Below are 20,133 nucleotides of genomic sequence, written 5' to 3'. Positions count from 1 at the left end.
CACCAAGTATTTATCTTCTATAAAACAGATGGAACAAACCCTACATTGTTTGAGAGGGAAGGAGTAAGACTGTAAGAGAGTAAGAAGATTTATTATCAAAAAGGAAAAAAATCTTACCAAGCCCAGCTCTGGATAATACTTGCCTTGTATCAGAAAGAGAGTCACACATGATTTCTTATTCTTCAATGAAACATCACAAATCAGTGTTTAAAATCCTTAAACAAGATCTACACTTTTTACAGAGTCATTGTCCTAACAAATAGGTTCTAAGAAGTACTCAGATTCTTTACCAAAAAAATGTACTCAGGTTGTTGAAGTTGAATTGTGGTTTGTTGTGCTTCATACAAGCCACTGAAATCTCAACTTATATGAACTTAATTGGTGCAATCAAAGCAATGTATTCACAGTTATCTAATACATCTCAGACTACATTTCATGATAAATTCTGAATTACAAGGTATTCACATTGATCTAACCAGATCTTTATTTTTGATCGGTATCTAACCAGATCCAGTTCTCTTCAAATTTACACTACCTTCTAGCTTTGCTCACATTCTTAAGTTCTTTGATGATAATGATAAGGGCAGAGCTTTACAGAAAGCCAGAAAGTAGAGTTCCTTGAAAGAGGATAATAGGGATAAAAAGAGAAACCTTTTACCAAACCTTGTCCCATATAAGTTCCTCGTAAATGTTTTCAATCAGTCAGCAATTTGAAAGGAAGCAAGTTACCTAAGTTCACAAACTCTTGATCCTTCCACAAACACATTATTCTGAAAACCAAGGAGAAAAGAAGATCATATGTTCTTCACTGTCATTAATAAAGAACTATTGAGAGTGATCAGAAAAATAAATAAATAAAATAACTGTTTAGCTTTGATGTTGGAAAATAGAGGAGAGATAGATGGAGGAATTACAAAAGTGGACATAACCTCTTTAGCAGGTTTTTGCAAAAGACTTGAGCTTTTATGAGGGAAATATAAGGGAGGTAGCTGCCATACTTTCAAAAGGGCTAGATAACTTTTAGGTAAAAGTTCATGGATGGAGGAACCAGAGATATGCCAGAAAATATTAATATCAATCAGTATAAGACTATAAGAGTATATTGGAGGCAGAGTGCTGGAAATGTAGATATCTATCTTTCCTGGAGCTCTAGATCAGGTATATCATTATAATGGAATTTATTTAGGATTTCTCTAGAAGACAATGAGCATGTATGTCAATGAGGAGAAAGTTTTTATGAAGTTTAAAATTTCACAAGAAATGAAAGGGAAGAGTAATTGAATTTATCATTGGTATGTGCAAGAGAGCTCAAGTAAAGCCTTTCTAGAAGACTGTAGAAGTGGGAAGAACCTTATGCTAAAGTCTAGATCATTTCTTGACCCATACATGGGTTTTTTGATAGACGGAAATTGCAGAACAATATTGTAATGCAGGGTCATATTCATATTGGAAACGCTATTGCTTCTAAATGCGTGGAAAATTGATTTTTTTTTATGTGATAGTATAATATTCAAGTTGTATATTTCTGGTTTTCCATACTTTATGATTTACTTTTTATACTGCATCACACACTCATGGATATGAACCATTTACCAAAAAAAAAAGGATATGAACCATTCGTTTATGTACAATTTAGGAATTGAAACTTTATAGCCTTACGTATTCTAAGGTTGTGCATGTAATTTGTTATAATTCCTGCATTTGAATGGTTGAATTGGTTATAATAAGCTAAGCATGTAGAGGTTCATATCCTATCATCTCCTAAACTTTCATCTTAGATTCTAATACTTCCATAATGTTCCTACAATTTCTATACCCCTTACTATGTTTCTGAGAACTTTGATAAATCTCACAATTTTAATCCACATCCATAAGGCCAAACTTAACCAAAATTAACACCAAAACTAGGGGATAAAGGCTTGTTTCTTGCAATAAGTAGGGAATTTGGACGTAGATGATCTGATTATACTTTTGAATCCTCCACTTTTTACCATGGTGCACTTTGATCTTTCAACCAAATAAAGAAAATGCCTCATTTAAGGGTGTAAGTTTCTTTGGAGGATAACATTGAGCAGCCATCACCATCCCATGGCCTTGAAGGGAAACTGTGTTTCCCCTTTTTATCAGCAACAGACCAAAGTGAATTCAAACCCCTTAAACATGGATGATTAATAGGAATAATCAGATAGTGAAAGCCACTGATTATTCATAGACTAGCACTAACATAACACCAGAACAAATACTGTCATCTCCATATTTACTGAGACAGGAGAACATGACCGTGGCACCTATAGATCAAGTCAATCTCAAACCTAAATGTGGGAGAGCCATATAAAGAACTTCCCCCATTTTGTTATTATTAAGGAGGTTGGCACACCTATTGATGGTCTGCTTATGATTTATCTAAACATCCTTGGCTCCTTGCTTATTATACATCTTATATTAACCAGGAAGAAGGCCAGGGCAAAAATTCTGGCAAAGATTGACTTAATACCATAGTTGGGAAAAAAAATGCACTTAGGTGCACTTGTAGTAAAAAATTTAAGTGGTGTTCTACAACATGAATGTTTTTGTTTTCATTTGTTGTTGAAATTTCCATGCAGCAAAAAAAAAGTTGGTTTTGCTTTAAAAACCATTCATGTTTTTTAAACCATCAAACTGATGGTTTTTAACCAGAAATTACATGATTTATGAAACATAATAACATTATCATTAAGGGAGTTTTGTGAAAATCTATGATTTTGTTTTTCAAAAATCGAAACAAAAGCAATTGCCACATCAGCAATAATCATAGTCTTTGCTGATGTGGCAATTGTTTTTAGGAAAAATCTATGATGCCAGAAAGACATGATATCGGAAAGGCTTTAACCAATCAAACCCCTCTGTGATTATGATGAAAACCCACTTGATTGGTTTCCATTTTTATGATGTCGGTTGATTGGTTATAAGTTTTTCCAGTATCATGTCTTTCAAGCATCATAATCGAACACTTGTTTTTTATTTTAAAAAACAAAACCATACATAAAGGCGAAATCCTTTAAATGAGAAGATGTTTTTCAAACCAGAAATTCAAGAATACGTAACATGATTTCAGTTTTAGAAACAATAAACACATTACACAACCAAGAACATGTTTTCTATATTTTTGTTTTAAGAACCAATTTATTTCCAAACCAGATGATACTCGCAACAAGAAAAAACAATTCATGGAGAACACCCTCCCCCCACTTGTTACACCTGTATATTGACCAGTAACGAAGCAACCTGGATTTCCTAACAGTTCTACTTGATCCTTAAATATGTCAATGCCCCCACAGTATGGTAACAAATTCTTTCATTGTTTAGACTATTACTGAGTAGCAATTCACCCAAAAGTTACAGAGACTCAGAGAGGCATCAAAATATTCTTGAACAAAACTCTTTTCAAAAATATTTATAATCAGAACTCTACAAACAATGAAATAGAGAAAGAACAAATTGAAAAGGGTTATAAAGGAACCGACCTGTACCTCTTTTCCCCCCTTTTCAATTAGGATTATTGCAGAAAATACCCAGATAGGAAGAGTACAAAGAAAAAGAACAAACTGCCGTAGATGAGCAGTGCCTTCTGCCCGGAAGTGAGCGCGTTCCCACCAAGCCCAAACTGCTGATTTTGTGCAAACCCAGCAATCTCCACACTCTTGCTCTCAAAGAACGATTTCGCCGCTCCACAAGTTGGGCACCTCCAGTTATCTGGCATTCTATCGAATGGCAGTCCCGGAGGTATTGGGTAAGACGGATCACCAACTGCTTCGTCGTACCGGTACCCGCAAGACCGACACTCATAAATCCCGGTGTTCAATACAGCGAACCGCTCTTCTAGCCGTCGCTTATCAAATTTCTCTTCTTCGGGAGGGGGAGAATCAGTGGGAGCTGATGCCGACGCGGGTTCTTCCGAGATGGGCTTGTCTTCTTTGGAGACATCGATGGACTTTGAAGCGAGTTGCAGTCGTGGGGATCTTTGGAGGGACTGAATTGGGGTTTTGAAGGGTTGAAGAGAGAGAACGGCGAGATGGGGTTTTTGTGGTTGAGCATGTGAAGTGCGGAGGTGGAAAGAGAAAGTGGGTCTTGCAGTTGCAAACGCCATGGGTGGCCTTGCACTGTTCCTCTCTAACTGTATTTTCCCTCTATGCAGATTTCAGAAAATGAAATTGCAATGGAGTTAACGAAGTTCTTGTTTAGCTTGTTTGTCCTGAAGAGAAGTTGGAATGAGGGACTAGGAGAGCTCAGAGGATCCACGTAAAGCATATACTTCTGAATTCTGAAATGGGGTCGGATAAATACAAGGTGGGTGTTATGCCTAGTGCCTGCCTTATCCGACAGGCGACAGCGAAGAGAGAAAAAGGTGTGGATCGAGGTTTCTGAATCCTATTGGTGCTGAAATCAAACGACTCTGGGTGGAGTTCACATTTGCGTCCCACATAGCGCGCTTCACAGGCGCCCGACATGCACATCTCAGCGTGCATTGGAAACGTCTTCGGTATCTGCCAGTAAGAGATGTTTGGATCGCGCTATGTGGGGCACCGGGTTCGGGTGGGTGTGAAGGACAGAACGACTGACGAGTTCAGATCCACTACCACACATTTCAGATAGGCGGATCTCAATCTTATAATGGATCCCAGTCTATGATAAAATGTGGAGTGGATCAAGTTGAAACAGGTTGTGTTACTTCGTGTGGACAGTGACTCATGATGATTCCTAATCGGGGCGGGTTTTATGATCGCTAATCAGGAATCGGGCAGATTTGAGAAAATCCAAAGATCTGATAACAGGGGATAAAGGGGGGATGGTATTTCATAATTGTCGGCCCTGCTCCAATTCCCGTCCCAAATTTGTTCCAACTAAAAGTGTGTATAATATGGTTTTAATATAATATATGTATATATTATATTATATAATATAGTATATTTTTAAATAAGTTAAAAAAAAATAATTTTATAAGAAAGAATGACCAGGATGGAATGAGGCAAATTTAGCGATCTTCATTCCCCACAGGGCTCACAGGGATGAGGACGATGTTCAGATGTTTAGTGCCATTGGGGTATGAGGCGGGGACGGGGTATAGGGTATATGAATTGGGGGGTGGGGGTCAAGGATGGGGCATGCAAAATGCAAATTAATTTTAACAGAAAAATAATTAAGTAAATTAAGTGAATGAATTAAATAAACTAATTAAACAAAGTAAGCAAATTAAGTGAAACTGACTTAATTAAGTTAGAACTAATTTATTAAATACAATAAGCATTTACCATTAATTTTATTATTTTACTTTTAATTTAATTAGTTCATTAATTAATACAAATAAATTTTATCAAATTATTGTTAATTAGATTTAATAATTATTGCTAATTTTCTATTAATAATTAATGTTATTTATTGGAAATTAAATTTACTACTAACTTAATTAACATCAATTAATTTACTATTAAAAATGATTGCTATTAATGTTAATTAATAGAACATTAACAAAAATCTAATTAATGGTAACATGACGTTAATATTAATGCTAATTAATAGTAATTAGCAATGTTGTTAATAATTACTAAACTTATTACTAAATTTACTATTATCTTAGGTGTCGTTTGGTAAGTGAAAGATTTTCCGACAGACCTAACAACCAAAAGATTATATGAGTTTTGCATTAAGATCTTAGCCACCTAAAGACCATTTGGTTAAGGCTTATCTTTCCATGCACCTTTCCGCACAAAGATGTGATAAATTCATTATCTTACATTAGCCCCTTGCTCCATTGTTAAGCAAAAGTTGGGTTAGGTGTTTTAACCATTGTACTCAGATATTAACCTCCATATTTGGAGTGAAGTCACACAACGATGCTTCCAAAATTAAATATTTTGTTGATGAATTATTGTTACAAGATTAACCCCTATAATTTCGAGACAATTTAACTCTAAAAGATTTTTGAAAGATTAGACTCCAAAATTTTGAAGAGTTTTGTGAAAGATTAGCCCCCAAATGTCTAAGCAAGTACATCTATAGCACTTGAAGCAATTGCAATCACAATGGAAGTTGCAGTAACAATCATCAAAATTTTCTTCTGTTCATTCTTTGTCTCATTGATGCTTTTGTTCTGTTCATTAATGCCATTCTTCACTTCATTTTTAACTCATCAATGCCATTCTTCATCTTGTTGTTTCCATTCTTGAGAAACTCCAACTTTTTAATGAGTTCTCCTCCTTCTTCATGCTTTTTTTGGCTTTCTGTAGCTACCACCCCCACATGATCCACCCATTCCACAAGCTCTTTTCCTGTCACACCTTTCTCCATTACAAGAACATCAAATGAGATAACTGATCTTGATTTTGATGATAGAAAAAAGATGAGACAAATACTCACTTTTATAGAGAGGGATGCTGTTTGAAAGTGTGACATGTAGCCCTATCTAAAAGATTATTTTAATTAATTAATTAATTGAATAAGTATTTAAATAAATGAGATTTAATTCAATTTGGGTATATCAATGTTTTCAACTAGCTATTGACCTAGCTGGTTGGTTGAATAGTTCAAATTGTCAACCAACCTTGATTCCTTTGGTTCTATTGAAACTCCCTGATCAGTCAAAGCTATTTGACCCAGGCGGTTCAACAATTGATCCATCCGATCCTATCACTAGGTCGTATGTTTGCACATAAAATGTATGTGTAAACTTTCGGAGGCCATAACTTTGCACTACAATGTTTGAATAAGGTGTTATCCTTTTGATTTTAGGTAACTTTTTGAGATCTATACGTCCCAAGGTGCCATTGGTTCCTTGCCTATTATCTTTGCAAAAAAAAAAAAAAAGAAAAAATCCTTTTGCCCTCAAATGCAAATTTTAATTTTCTTTTTATAAATAGATATAAAGAATTGAAGTTAAAAATATAAATCAAATGTAAAATAATACATATGTTATATATAAAATATTATTATACACTATTTATTGATAAAATATGAATTTGTACATACACATGTATGCATATTACACAATTTTTATAGTCATGCTTTCTCACCATTAATTTATTTATACTATATATAAAAGTGTGGATTAAGAGTGGAATTTTTTGAACCAAAATTACCCTATATTTCTTTGTTTAAGAAATGGTATAAAAGTCATTTTATTACAGCTTTAGTGGCTACTAAAATGTCTATTTAGTGCATCTTAATTGTAAGTGTTGAAAATGTAACTTAAATTATTACTTTCCACCTCATTTAATCCCCTCTCATTAAGTCTTTTACTTAAAGTATTAACTCCCATTTTCTCTTATTAAATCTTATATTTAAGTTATTTTTCACTAATAAATGCTACTAATTAGATCTATGCCAATATTTTTAACAATATAAACACATTTTTAAAATTGACTCAAAACAAAACCATTATCAATAGAAATTTTAAAATATAAATAAATATAAAAAATTACAAAAATGTAGAAAAAAATATACACATTTATGATATTTTTGTTAATCAAATTAAAAAAAGATAAGTGCAACAAGAATTATTTTTATTGATAAAGAAAATGAAATACATAATTTATAACTGACCAAAAATGAAATTATTTTACTATTTGGCAATACTTTTGGATCAAATGCATTAACATTTAATACCATAAATAAATAATAAAAATTAATAAAATCTAAAGATACAAAAATGAGAAAAACATAAATTTTGCAAAAAAACATAAATTTTGCAAAAAAACATTTAGGATCATGTATAATATTATATAATTATCATATTCAACAAAAGTAAGTGTTACATATCATAATTATTTTTACATACAAAAATACAAAAAAAAAACAAATTATAGAAAAAATAGAACATATTTATAATCCTATATTTACACTACTATAAAAAATATGAATAAGATTGTGGAATTTTCTTTTGAGCTCAATTGTGAATACAGTCCCTATTTAATCTCGAGGTTTAAATTGTAGATTGAACTATTACTTTTCAGCTCATTCAATTACTTCTATTTAAACCTTATATTTCTTTGATAAGTGAAAAAAAAAACACCAAGAAGATAACACATTACAAAAAGAAGAATATAGCCAAGCAGGTAAGCTTGTCATTGATATTTGAAACTTTACAAATCGATTCTATAATCACATATTGGATGAGGTGTTTATGTAATCAGATTTGGATATTTCAATTTGCATCCGATTAATAATAAGTATAATGGTAGGAAAGGATTCATCTAGTCGGCCCTAGATAGCTAGGGTTAAGGCTGAGATGAGTAGTTTATTTAAAGCTACCATGAGTAGTTTATTTAAAACTCATATGCTCAACCAATGTTTTATTTATTTATTTATTTTTATAGTAACTCAACCAAAATGCAGAAGTCCTCCCAAATGGGGTCTTAGATAATAGTCCCAGTGCCAACTGAGGTGGTTTAATTGGTATGTTATTTGGTTCTTCCTAGAGTTATAAAACAAACCATGCTACCCGCAGCCACAGCACAGCCCAACACGATTTTTAGCCCACCCAGCACGGTTTGGCATGACAAAATGTGGGACATGTCGGGCACAACACGACATGACCGAGCAGGCCCTGCCACCCGTGGCCTGACCTATATATATAATATAATAATATCATATTATATTATAATATATTAATATATATACTTTTATTTTTAATTTTATTATATTATTTCATTTTATTATTACATACATGTTCTAGACAAAACCATGAGTACAAGTTCTAATGACCTATATCTTTTTAGGGTTGCCTTTTTCTCAGCCAAGTAAGATTTTTGTCCAGACATAACGAATTAAGTAAAAAGGTAATAAAGGGCAAGATTGAGGATTTTAGATTGTATTCCACCTCAAAAATCTTAGCTCCACCATACAGTTGGAGGTAGGTGCCAGCTTCTTGGAATTGATGCCAATTCACTGACTGATATGAATGTTATAAGTGGAACTGTTTATAATTTCAAATCAAAATTCTGAGGTCGAGTGCAGTATAAAAATCCTAAGATTGATGATGTCACTTGACAGGGAAGTCTAAGTTCATTTTAAAAAATCATGGAATTTTAATTTCAGTTTTTAGGTGAAATCGCAGGGTAGGGTAGGTTTAAGTCTTTTACCCCTAATAAAACGCACTAGTACTACATGTTAAACAACTCTACTATGTTTTAACTCGTATCCTCACAAATGGATAAAATTGAATTGGCATAACCAGCACTACTCAAAAATGTAGAAGAACAATTCAACTCAAAAACTTTTGGGGACAATGCCAACATTGCCCAAGTGTATCCTTCACACTTCACATAAACTATTAAAATCTGTTTTTCTTATTTATGAGCCTTGAATTTAGTCACTATGAATGAATTTGTGAAAGCAATTTCTGGAAATTAGATCTTAGAGAAAACACTTTAGGAAACAAAGTGCAAATAAATTTGTACTTCAACCAAAAACAACCTTATATGTTTTTTTTTTTTTTCTAGGTGCAATACATGAGAGTATTATGGATGTGCCAGCACCAGCAGGAAACTTGTTAATTACTCCTAATTGGACTACACTGAATCGACAAACTTATTAATTACTCAATTGTTCATTACATAGCCTTAGTTTTTTCCACATTTCAGTCCTGCCTTCCCTTCCCGGCACTCACTGGAAAATAAGCCAGGTGGGTATTTCCTGTAGAGGTGGATGTAGCTGAACATGGTGGAGGCACAGTCATTGGTGAGGTCATTCAACTCCTTTGCAAAGGGGCAAGCAAATTTCTTGAAGGCTCCACAGCAAAGCTTGGGTGGGTATTTGGGCCCTTTGCACTGACTGGTGATAATGGTGTAGTTCTGGACCTCAAAATTGATGGGGCAAGTTGCAGATGAATAGGAAAAAATAAAACAGTTAGATATGGATTTCAGATGTTTGAAAACAATACTAAAATTGTTTGTGAGACCACCGTATCTCAGTAAAAAATAAATAAATATGTTCTTGAGCTGTGTTTTTTTCTGAGAAGCAAAAGCATATTGGTTTTGTTTTAAAAACCCATTTTATACTTTTGGAACCATCAAAATGATGTTTTAAGCCAAAAGCAATTGGCTTTTGGAAACATACACACCTTCGTTTTCAGTTTTGGAAACATACACATACAGTTCCAAGAACATTTTTTTTGTATTGTCATTTTTATTAACATACAAATAAATTTAATATTTTATTGTCATTTTTATTAAGTCTATATTATCAAAAATCTAGTTTTAAGTTAGTATTTAAATAAATAAATAAATATAATTGTTACTATAATAATTAATAATTATTACTTGGGATAGTTCTGGGTCCATGATTTTGCCCCAGTTAATAATCGATCGAGGACTGAGACACCCTAACCCAACCAGGTGGCAAAAGGAATAGATCCTAGCTCTCTAGTGCAATAAAGCAGTGAATCTAGTTGGCACTAATAATCATATTCATGTCAATTAATAAAGACTTGGGAGAATGATCAATCAACCCAGATCAGAATTTTATAGTCCCATAGTACAGGGGAATGCATCCTAAATTGATGTCAAATTCATAAGCGGATGTGGTTTAAAGGGGGAGAGGGCTAATAGTAGGGGGGGGGGGTGGAATTCAGAATTCTGTATTGGTGTTTCTTTACTTCTCAGTACTGCATACGTTAATTAATAAAGGGAAAAATCTATTACCAAAAAGATATGGTATAGGAAGAGCTTTGACCAATCAAACTCCCCATGAATTGTGATGAACACCATCTCTTTTATGATACCAATTGATAGGATGTAAGTTTTTCCAGAATTATAGTTGAATCCTTAATAAAGAGGAGTTAAAAAAAAATCAAATAAAAAGAAAAACATCACTCTTCATAGATTAATTAACTTTAATTTTATAATTGTAGTGGAATCCAATTTATTATAAAGCCAAAATAAAACATATAAAAATGAAAAACCATTAGTAAGAAAATTTTCAAAGTTGAATAACCCACCAAAGCTTAATCAAATACATTTGAGCCCATCACAAGTTGCATCAGGTTTAACTTAATAGGTGGGTTTGGATTGGCAAATTTGGGCTTTAACTGTGGTATTAGTACAAGCTCGAGGTTAGGTTTCGGCCTAAACCACACCTGACCCATCAAATTAATACTCTTGTTTTATTAAAAATAATTAAGATAATTCAAAGAGATTTAAGAGAGAAAGAGAGATTTAATAATGGAAGAAAAGATGTTTACAGATAGACAATTGGGGGGAGTTTAGAAGGATTCTATTAGAGAGATTTACGGGTTTTATTAGATAGCATTAAGACTTAATTTTTTTTTTAATTTTAAAATAAATAAAGCACATATATGAAAAAGTAAAAAGCGAAACAAGGAAGATTTGGATGTAAGGGAATGGGTTCATATATTACAATCACAACTAATAACACAAAATGAATCGCAAACTCGCTACCATAGCTATACTACAAGGGAGCTAATTGGGGTCATCCTCCTTGTCCATAATGAGTCGTGGTCCTCTACCACAAGGGACAGCCAAACACTAAAGCCGCAATGCAAAATTGAAAGACAAAGACGTTGTATAGGCGTGCAAGATCTATAGAAAACGCTCTGCATGCAACACATGGTAGGATCGTAGAGGTAATTGCTATCTGTACGGGCTGACAAAACTGGTTCTCACCCTACCATCTAACGTGTGTTTTCATCAAATCAACTTGGGCACTTAAAACGAGTGACCGCCTTGTGGATATTCTGGAATCCTTCACATTATGCACATATAAATCCTCCTCTTCTCCTATTAATAAGGATCATTCGATCATTAATCCATTTGTTAATTCATTCTCTGGCCCATTCTTAATCCATGAGCTTTTCTGACCAAACCCTAATCTCCCATTTTCATCTCCCTCTCAATTTTATAGCTAAGACCACCACCACCACCATCGAGGGGACAATACTCTCCATCATTGACCCTAATTTTACTTTTATGTTAATCCCTGTTTCCAACCTTGATCTTCAATGGAGATGGCTTTTCCATCAGGGATTCGAATCTCCAATCTTTTTTATTAAAGGTTTTTTAGAAAAAGATTTTCTTGAAACAAAGGAATTTTTTCAAGCATATCTATATATATATATATTCTTATATTATGTATAGAATATAAATATATTTCAAAATATGAATTATAAATTATATGTATATTTGTATATATGTATTAATCAAGTGAAACCCGCAAGCTTTTAAACCAAATTTTTTATTGGTTAAACTCAAGTTCAAAGAACTAATAAAACTTATCTGGAGATTCAAACTCAAACGAGCCTCAATGATCACTGAGGCGAAATTGCCATCCTATGAAAATAGAGAGGAGCAAGCTCCAATGATCACCGAGGTGAATGGACCCCTCACCTACTCTCTTTCCTCTGTAAATATATAGATAAATTTAATTGGTTTAGCTTAATAAAATGACTAAATACCAAAACGAGTTGGACATAAGTTCCATGGATCATATTCTGATTCCAGTATAGATATGGGTTTGGGTGTGTGGTCTATTTGGATACTCCATTGATCACTACATAATATAGGGCATGTTAATTAGGGCATCAAATGGAGCTGGTTCAACCTCTCATATTCCATCGCATTATATTCGGATGTTACCTCAATCTGAATTCAATCTGATCAGTTTGATCCGAATCTGGACCTGCTGCTTGACCTATTGTGTATAACGGACTATATATGTAATACATCACAAGTAAATATGCCAGTGTTGACATATACATAGTAGGGTGAGTAGAAGAATCTTACTTCCCTCATTCCCCATGCATATAATCAATATGGTCTAAGTGGAACTCAGGCAGGATGGGTCAGGTTGAAGGTCAACCCAAGCCCAAGTTTAATCCAACACAACTTGGGCCGGGCTTGGGCTCAAGTTGGATTTGGGTGAATTGGTTGGGTTGGAAATAATTTATGTATAATATATTCATAGTCTTTTTTTTTGGCTTTATGGCCTAATTTAAGTGTAGAATTGATTAAAAATATTTACAAATGTGCAAATACATACTTTATACATGTTCAAATGTATATAAATAAAAATGATATTTTTATATAAATATAATACATATATGTATGCATTTATTTGGGCAGGCTTGACTCTTGAGTTGTGTTGGGCTTGGGTTACACAAGGCCTCAACCCAAGTTTAGTTCAGGCCCGGATTTTCTGGCCCTGGCTCAGCCTACAACCCAAAAATGTAGGCTTAACTTGCGTTAAAACTTAGGTTGAGCCATATCGGGCTCGGGTTAAGCCTGCCCAAGTTGCACCCTTATGTCTAATTGTTCTAACTTAAATCAATCTAGCCAAATACCATTGTACCAAGTTTGTTTAAGTCAAATTTTCTATATAAAATATGTGATTGGAATACTCCCTTTAGCGGCCACCTCTTGATTTTCACTAGGGGTGGAACCTGGGCGGGCCCAATTCAAGTCCAGACTGACCCAGCCCACAATTTTACACGGGCTGAACTTGGATTTTCAATCCTCAGGCTGGGCCTGTGCGCAAAAGTTTGAGCTTTTTTATTTTTTAGGCTAGCCCTTAGATAGCTTGGACCTAGCTCAAGCCCAAGCCTATCTTAATCCCAACTCAAGCATACACATGTACAAACACATATTTGTATGCATAGATGCATATTCCCATGCTTATTTTTTGGTAAAGCTTACATATAGTCATACACTTGTATTGAATTTTAGCGTAGGTTGATTGACTAAACCAAACCCAACCTGAGTGCATCAAATTTCAGTTCGGGTTACACGCAGATTGAATATTTTGGGTTTGACCTCGGGCTTGGGTCTTAGGTCTAATTCTTAGGATTGGGCCTGAATTGAACTTAAACGCAGCCTAGTCTACCGAACTTCAACCCTAATTTTCACATATAAACCCTAAACCAAAAACCCCTAAATTCTAATCCTTCACTCTAAATTAAACTTACATATAAAATGCAGTTGATGCATGCCACCGTGGTTTGAGCAGATGTGCTCTCCTAAACATTATCAGTCTCGTAATATATACAGAACTAATTAACTATGTTGGCAATTATAATGGTTTGCATATAGAAGATTCAGAGCTAACTTAGATTAATTATTTTCTTAAACCCGCCAGCTCATGGCCTCTCTCCCATATAAAGACACTTCACACCACCTTTGTTTCCTTCCTTTATATGTTAAATTATTCTCATAATTCTTGAAAAGCTTGCCTTTTTTTCTTCTCCTCTCACATTTGAATTTCTAGCCGTTGTGGGCATTCCAGAATTGGAGGTTTCAAAGATGCTAAATCTTCCTTTGCATTTCAAAAAGAAAAGACAACTGTAACAAAATCAGAAATTTAGATTTGATCAAGCAAGGAAGATCACAGAAAATTTTCCAAGAGATTCTACAGAATCCAACAATGTCTAATTCCACCCGTTGTGCAGCTTGCAAATCTCTTCGTAGGAGGTGCCCACAAGATTGCACTCTCGCCCCTTATTTCCCTTCAACCAATCCACAAAGATTTGCTTGTGTTCACAAAATCTTTGGGGCTAGTAACATTACTAAGATGTTACAGGTAAGAAGATTTTTCATTTATTACAGTATAATTCATTAAATCCAATTAAGAAGTTCAAAGATTTAACCATTAATGAGTTAATGGCTTTTTATTTCTTTTTCATTTTTATATTTAATGGGAAATATAAGACTAAAGGAAAATATTCTTGGATTTTAATTATGGGTTTATAAATATTTTTTTTTCATTTTTTAATCCCATAATTCAGTTTGAAATAACGGGTCTCTATCATTTATATTTTAGCAGAAAGCTTACGCTCTGTAGTTGGATAAAGAAACTAGTTTACAGTTGAAGATCTTACGCTCTCTTCATCACATTTTCTTAAAAGTTTAGAGAGTTGGAAACCTATTCTTAGTTCTTTTCTAGAGAATTTTTATTTCCTCAATTCTGACAGATGGGTATTTGTTTCTTCTTTGTTTGGAGCAGCAACTCCCAGTCCATCAACGTGCAGTAGCTGCTGACTGCATGTCCTTCGAGGCAAGCTCAAGGGTCAGAGACCCTGTTTATGGGTGTGTAGGAATTATAACTCAATTACATCAATCGATACTTGTTGCTCAACGTGAACTTGCTGAGATACAGGGCCAAGTTGCCTTCTATGGCGCACAACAAGGCCAAGAACAGAAGCGGATGGCTCAGAGCCAAGTCCATCAATACAATGGACCCATATGGTTCACTACAAGCCAACAAGATCCCCCTCACTTAGACCAGCCCATGCTAGACTTTCATCAAACACCTGGTCTTCTCTAATTTGCTTCTTGTCTACTAATAAGTGCTGGGTTTTATCAGCTTCAAATGTCCATTCTTCCGTAATATACTTATCTTGTAAAGCCTTAATAATAGTGTTTATGAGTCACCTCATGCAGTCCAAATTGAATAAGGTAATAGCTCCTACAGGTATTAATTCCGCTCTGGCCCTTCATAAACCATAACACGCCACAGATTTGAATTAAAGAGTCAATTTGAAGAAAGAACATAATTCAGTTTCAATTAATTGTTTGAAACGTCTAGTGGGATGTTTTTGCATACAACACGGTGCACAATGTGGTTAGTGACAGTTCCAAACACATAGATTTAGGGCTGCAAATGACTCGGGTCTGATCCGATTTGAATCCAAATTCGATTCAACAGATGTCCCTAAAATTAAACAAATTTAATTGAATTGGGAAATTTAATCCATTTAGTTATCGGATCGAATTTTGATATACCCCATTAAGGCTGTGTTTGGCTTGGAAGAAAAGAGAAAAAAAGTGTAAGTAAAGAGAAAGAAAAAGGGAAACCAAACACTTAAATTAACCTCCTCTCTCTCTCTTTTTTTTTTTTTTTTTCAAAATGGGCTAAGACTTCCCTTATCTACTGATGTCATTGGAAAAAAATCTCCTCCCAAGCTCTGTTAAAATGTGGCATACATGTTAGAATTTACTAAATTTTGTTCTTTTTTTTTTTAAATCCGAATTTTTCCCTGGTCCATTTTGGTCAATTTGCTCACCTAGATAACAATGTGGTGATCATCCAAAAAAACCAGAAGACATGTGTGATCAAACCTGAGCATCCATACCAATCATGCCATGGACGAGTAACAATCTCCAAAAAGCAATGGCAATAAAGAAGAGATTAAATTAGTAAATGAAGGAATCAAATCTGTGTATCCTTCAATTCTTCTCTGCAACTCAACTGCATCAAGGTTTCTTATGGCATAACTAGTATTTTCCCTCTTTGTGGAATAAGATTGAGTGCATTTTGTCTTTTTCAGATGGCTTTATTATCTGATTTCTTTTACGATAATAGATTTTTTTATTGATTATCCGTAAATGGTCTCAAATTTATATGAGATTTTACATCATAGTCGTATAGTAGTTTGAATGTTGTTTCTGCTGTAAGAATTTGATCTTGGATGTGTTTTGGTTGAAAGTTAGATTGCAAGAGTGAGCTGGTTTGTCCTCATGAGCATTTTTACAAATGCCAAAAAACAAGAAAAATTCCCTTTCTTTTGTTTGGCGTGGTGGTAATCAAGCTAACTATGTAGCTGCTATGGGTCATTAGGTCGCTGAATCACTAGTTTCTGATATAACCGAATGGATTTCTTCTATTTTTGAGATTGGCAGGTGTGGTCTCAAAGGCCTTTGAGTTCATTTATAGGTGTAGGCTTTGGCTTTATTGCTTTGTTTTTACGTTATTAGTTCTGTGTTTGTATCGTATATTTTTAAAAATTTGGTCTGGACATGATGTGTGCCGTCTCATTGATTATTGAAATGATTTAAAACCATGATTATTGATATGAATTAAAGCCATGCCCACATTGCTATGATAGTATGATCCAATGTTAAAACTTCAATGTCTTTCCCTTTAGGCCCCGTTCATTTTATGGGATATATATCTATCTGCCATTACCAAATCAATCCTTACATATTTACAAAAGGTGTTGACAAAAGCATAGAACGTCTGTGTTTGTATAAAAGAAGAGAGAGAGAGATTTTGATGCTGATCCAAGCAAAGATACTCTCCAATCTTGGATGTTCATGAATTTAATTAGATAGCTTATTTGTGAGGTTTCAATTTGGGCATGTAAGGATCGATCATCATCTTTGACCTATTTCAAGCCTACAATCTACATTGAATCACTATTAGGGGTGTTCATATTTAATGTCAAACCAACCAAACTGGTCCGACTCAACCTGATTTGGTCACTTTTTCAACACCACCAGTTAGTTTCAGTTTGTGTAAGTAAATAAACCGACATTTCGGTTTAGTTTTGGTTTTCACAAACCAAACATGTAAGTTTAAGTAATTAGTCCCACTCCCTAGTCTTTCCCTAATCCCTATCCTAGTTTCTAGTTAGCTTTAAGTTTAAGTAACATGAAAAACATTAGCTAAATTGGGGAATTGGTCTTGTTTTGGGATTGTTTTTCTTTTTTGAGTTAGAAACTTTATAGGAAACATAGGAGTGGGGGAAAAGTCATACTTTGAGTCAATTTCAAAAACTAATTTAAATTGAAAAATTGTCAAAAGCTCACCGTGAGTTTTCAGCATTTCTCTTAAACTCAACACAATTTTTCAAAATGTCTAAAAGTCACAATGTCAGCAAGTTTTTATTTTCCAAAACTCACCTTCTATTAGTGCACCGCTAATGTTTCTTAACAGAGGTATCCACGTCAACATAAATAACAATTTTTATAACCAAATCACCCTTGAATGGCGAGTTAGAGGAAAAAGGTCTTTTTCATTTTTCAATTTTTTTACATTTTTAGTCTAAAGACCAAAACTTGAAAAGAACACAAAAGACACCTCTTATTGAATTAATATTAAAAATGAGAATGATTCACTTAGTGTGGTCGAAAGACCCTGATTTTTCATACCAATTCTACCTCTTCGTTTCTTGGGTTTTCCAACATATCCCAATTCTATATGAGGGTGCATGATAGTTGTTGGCAAAAAAAAAAAACATTGTCTTTTCTAAAAAGCCATTGGGTGGGCACCTGACCCATCAACTTGTTAATGACCCATTTTGGGTTCAACCCAAACCCACCATAACCCAACCCAACCTACCCAACCCATTAATTTTTCACATAATACATAAATTCTCGAAAAATATAATTATAAAAAATACATAGTATACAAATAAAGATAGAAACTGTAGAAAATAACATAGGTTAAATAACAAATAAAAATTGCAAAATAATTATGAAAAACATGGAAGATGAAGAAAATAATATAAATTACAAAAAAAAAAAACAAAGAAATACACAAAAAATTTACAAAAAAATGTAGAAAGTCATAAAAACTGATGAAAAATAACAGAAATTGCCACAAGCAAAAAACCATAAATTACAAAACATTGAATAAAAGTTGTAGAATAAAACAAAAATTTATAGAAAAATATAAGAAATGAAAAAATATAACAAAAATTACACAAAAATACAAAAAAATCATTCCATGGGCCCTACACATGTTTCTCAATTGGGCCCATGTCTTATAAGGGCATTTGGCCACTAGGACTCTATGCTATCATGTGTGCAGTTGTTAAGTAGGGCTTGCAACTCATGTCCTCAGTCGTATGCAACATTGTGACATGTTATGAATTGTCCGATTGTTCTATTCTTGGACAATTGTGCGGAGGTGCTCAATGTGCCTAGAAGGTGTTTGGATACATATTACTCTAGTGGTTGGTTGATAAATTTTGCTTCCAACTAATTTCTTTATCTCATATTGGTTAAAAAGTATGAAGAAAATGTTTTTAGGCTTAAATGTAAGTTTTTAATAGTCATCTTAGATAATGACTTTTGCTATAAAATAGTTAATTGAGTAAATTAACATAACATCTTAGTTTACTTATAACCATCAATAGTAATTATTTTCATAAGTTTTAGGTTATTAAAAATATGAGGTTGGTTAAGAGTGGCATCTCCAATTCTTCGTAAATTGTGTTTCATTGGGATGAATATCTGTATATAATGTCACTGAATGTAATTTTATCATTGATTTGGTCCATTAATGTTTCAATCTAATGCATTTGCAACCAACATTTTATAATTTTAAAACTCAGATCTTGGCATTTTGTGAGGACAGTCTTTTTTTATGTATTATATAATTGTCTTAGGACTTAAATGGTATATGAACTTTCATCTATGCCCGATATGTAAAAGCATACTCAAACTTCATCATCAATATCAAATACCCCGTGCATTGCACGGGCCATTCCACTAGTAATAATTAAAAGTTTGAATATCGGATTTGGGTTGATATATGATGCCTAAGAAAAAGCAACGATCTGGTGCCACTTAGATGCCACATGTAAAAATTGTGGAAAATGTAACAAATAGTCACCGAACTAAAAAATGTAATGTTGGTGGAATGTTTTTTTTTTTTTTTTGAAAATGTGCAAAATATTAAACAAGAGAAATATTTACAAAGTCGTCTACCCTAAGCATCCCAATGGGGTAAGATGGTAAATAAAAAAGTTTTAGATCATGAGGTTTTGCTAGATGGGATACTTTATGGGCAAACACATTAAAGGTTCGAGATACATAACAAAAGTTTACATAAGGCTTTTGAATCAAAAGCTCCCTAATCCTATTCAAAAGCCAAAGGCAGGTCTAAGGAATTTCAAATTGTCATTGCAAAGCATCCACCACTTGTTTTGCATCAGATGCAATAATAAAGACCTTTTGACAGCTCCAATACGAAAGGCATTCTACAACCTGCAAAATGACAAACATTTCAGCTTGAAGAACAGAAGATACAAGTTTAGTTCGACCACTTAAAACTTTTAAGTAGGCTAAGTTTGGAAATAGAACCATACAACCAAAGCTGTATGTGGAGTTATCTATTTTCCCTGCATCAGTAAAGATAATAAGCTCCATATCGCGTTCCATTGTAAGATTGATCTTATCCAAAGTTAACGCATGATTTGGCACAGTGTTTAGAACAAAAGTTTGCACTTTTGGAGGTGGGGGACAATTGTAGATTTGGTTTATATGGTGCAGGAGAGTTATAAGTTGAATTACCTTTCCTTTGAAACACTTTTCATTTCTTGCAAACCAGATAAAGTACAAAGTAATTGCCAACCAAGTTAAAATCTGT

At 33.7% G+C, this 20,133-nt stretch overlaps 1 protein-coding gene and 1 pseudogene across 2 annotated transcripts; one reads left to right on the top strand and one right to left on the bottom strand.

Moving 5' to 3' along the window:
• Positions 1-633: 633 nt before the first annotated feature.
• On the bottom strand, positions 634-4,279 carry LOC148869823 (Rubredoxin-like superfamily protein). Of its 2 annotated transcripts, none has more exons than XM_088967407.1 (2): positions 3,504-4,279; positions 634-770 (listed from the first exon to the last, which is right to left on the bottom strand). In XM_088967407.1, the coding sequence occupies exon 1, from the start codon at positions 4,124-4,126 to the stop codon at positions 3,536-3,538; it is 591 nt and encodes a 196-aa protein (XP_088823533.1). In that variant the 5' UTR covers positions 4,127-4,279; the 3' UTR covers positions 634-770; positions 3,504-3,535. The 2 variants fall into 2 exon arrangements, with proteins under 2 accessions (XP_088823533.1, XP_088823532.1); XM_088967406.1 differs by having other exon boundaries at positions 639-770; positions 3,510-4,279.
• A 10,124-nt stretch (positions 4,280-14,403) lies between these two features.
• On the top strand, positions 14,404-15,303 carry LOC148869822 (LOB domain-containing protein 23 pseudogene; annotated as a pseudogene).
• Positions 15,304-20,133: the final 4,830 nt, after the last annotated feature.

The sequence above is a fragment of the Nelumbo lutea genome, chromosome 2 (assembly GCF_056320005.1).
Source record: "Nelumbo lutea isolate HS-2025 chromosome 2, American lotus-T2T, whole genome shotgun sequence".
NCBI lineage: Eukaryota > Viridiplantae > Streptophyta > Magnoliopsida > Proteales > Nelumbonaceae > Nelumbo > Nelumbo lutea.
The sequence above is the reverse complement of the archived record's forward strand: the minus strand, read 5'-3'. Positions and strand labels throughout refer to the sequence as shown.

Coding starts and splice junctions, on each gene's coding strand:
- LOC148869823 (XM_088967407.1), bottom strand. CDS start 4,126: ATGGCGTTTGCAACTGCAAGACCCACTTTCTCTTTCCACCTCCGCACT.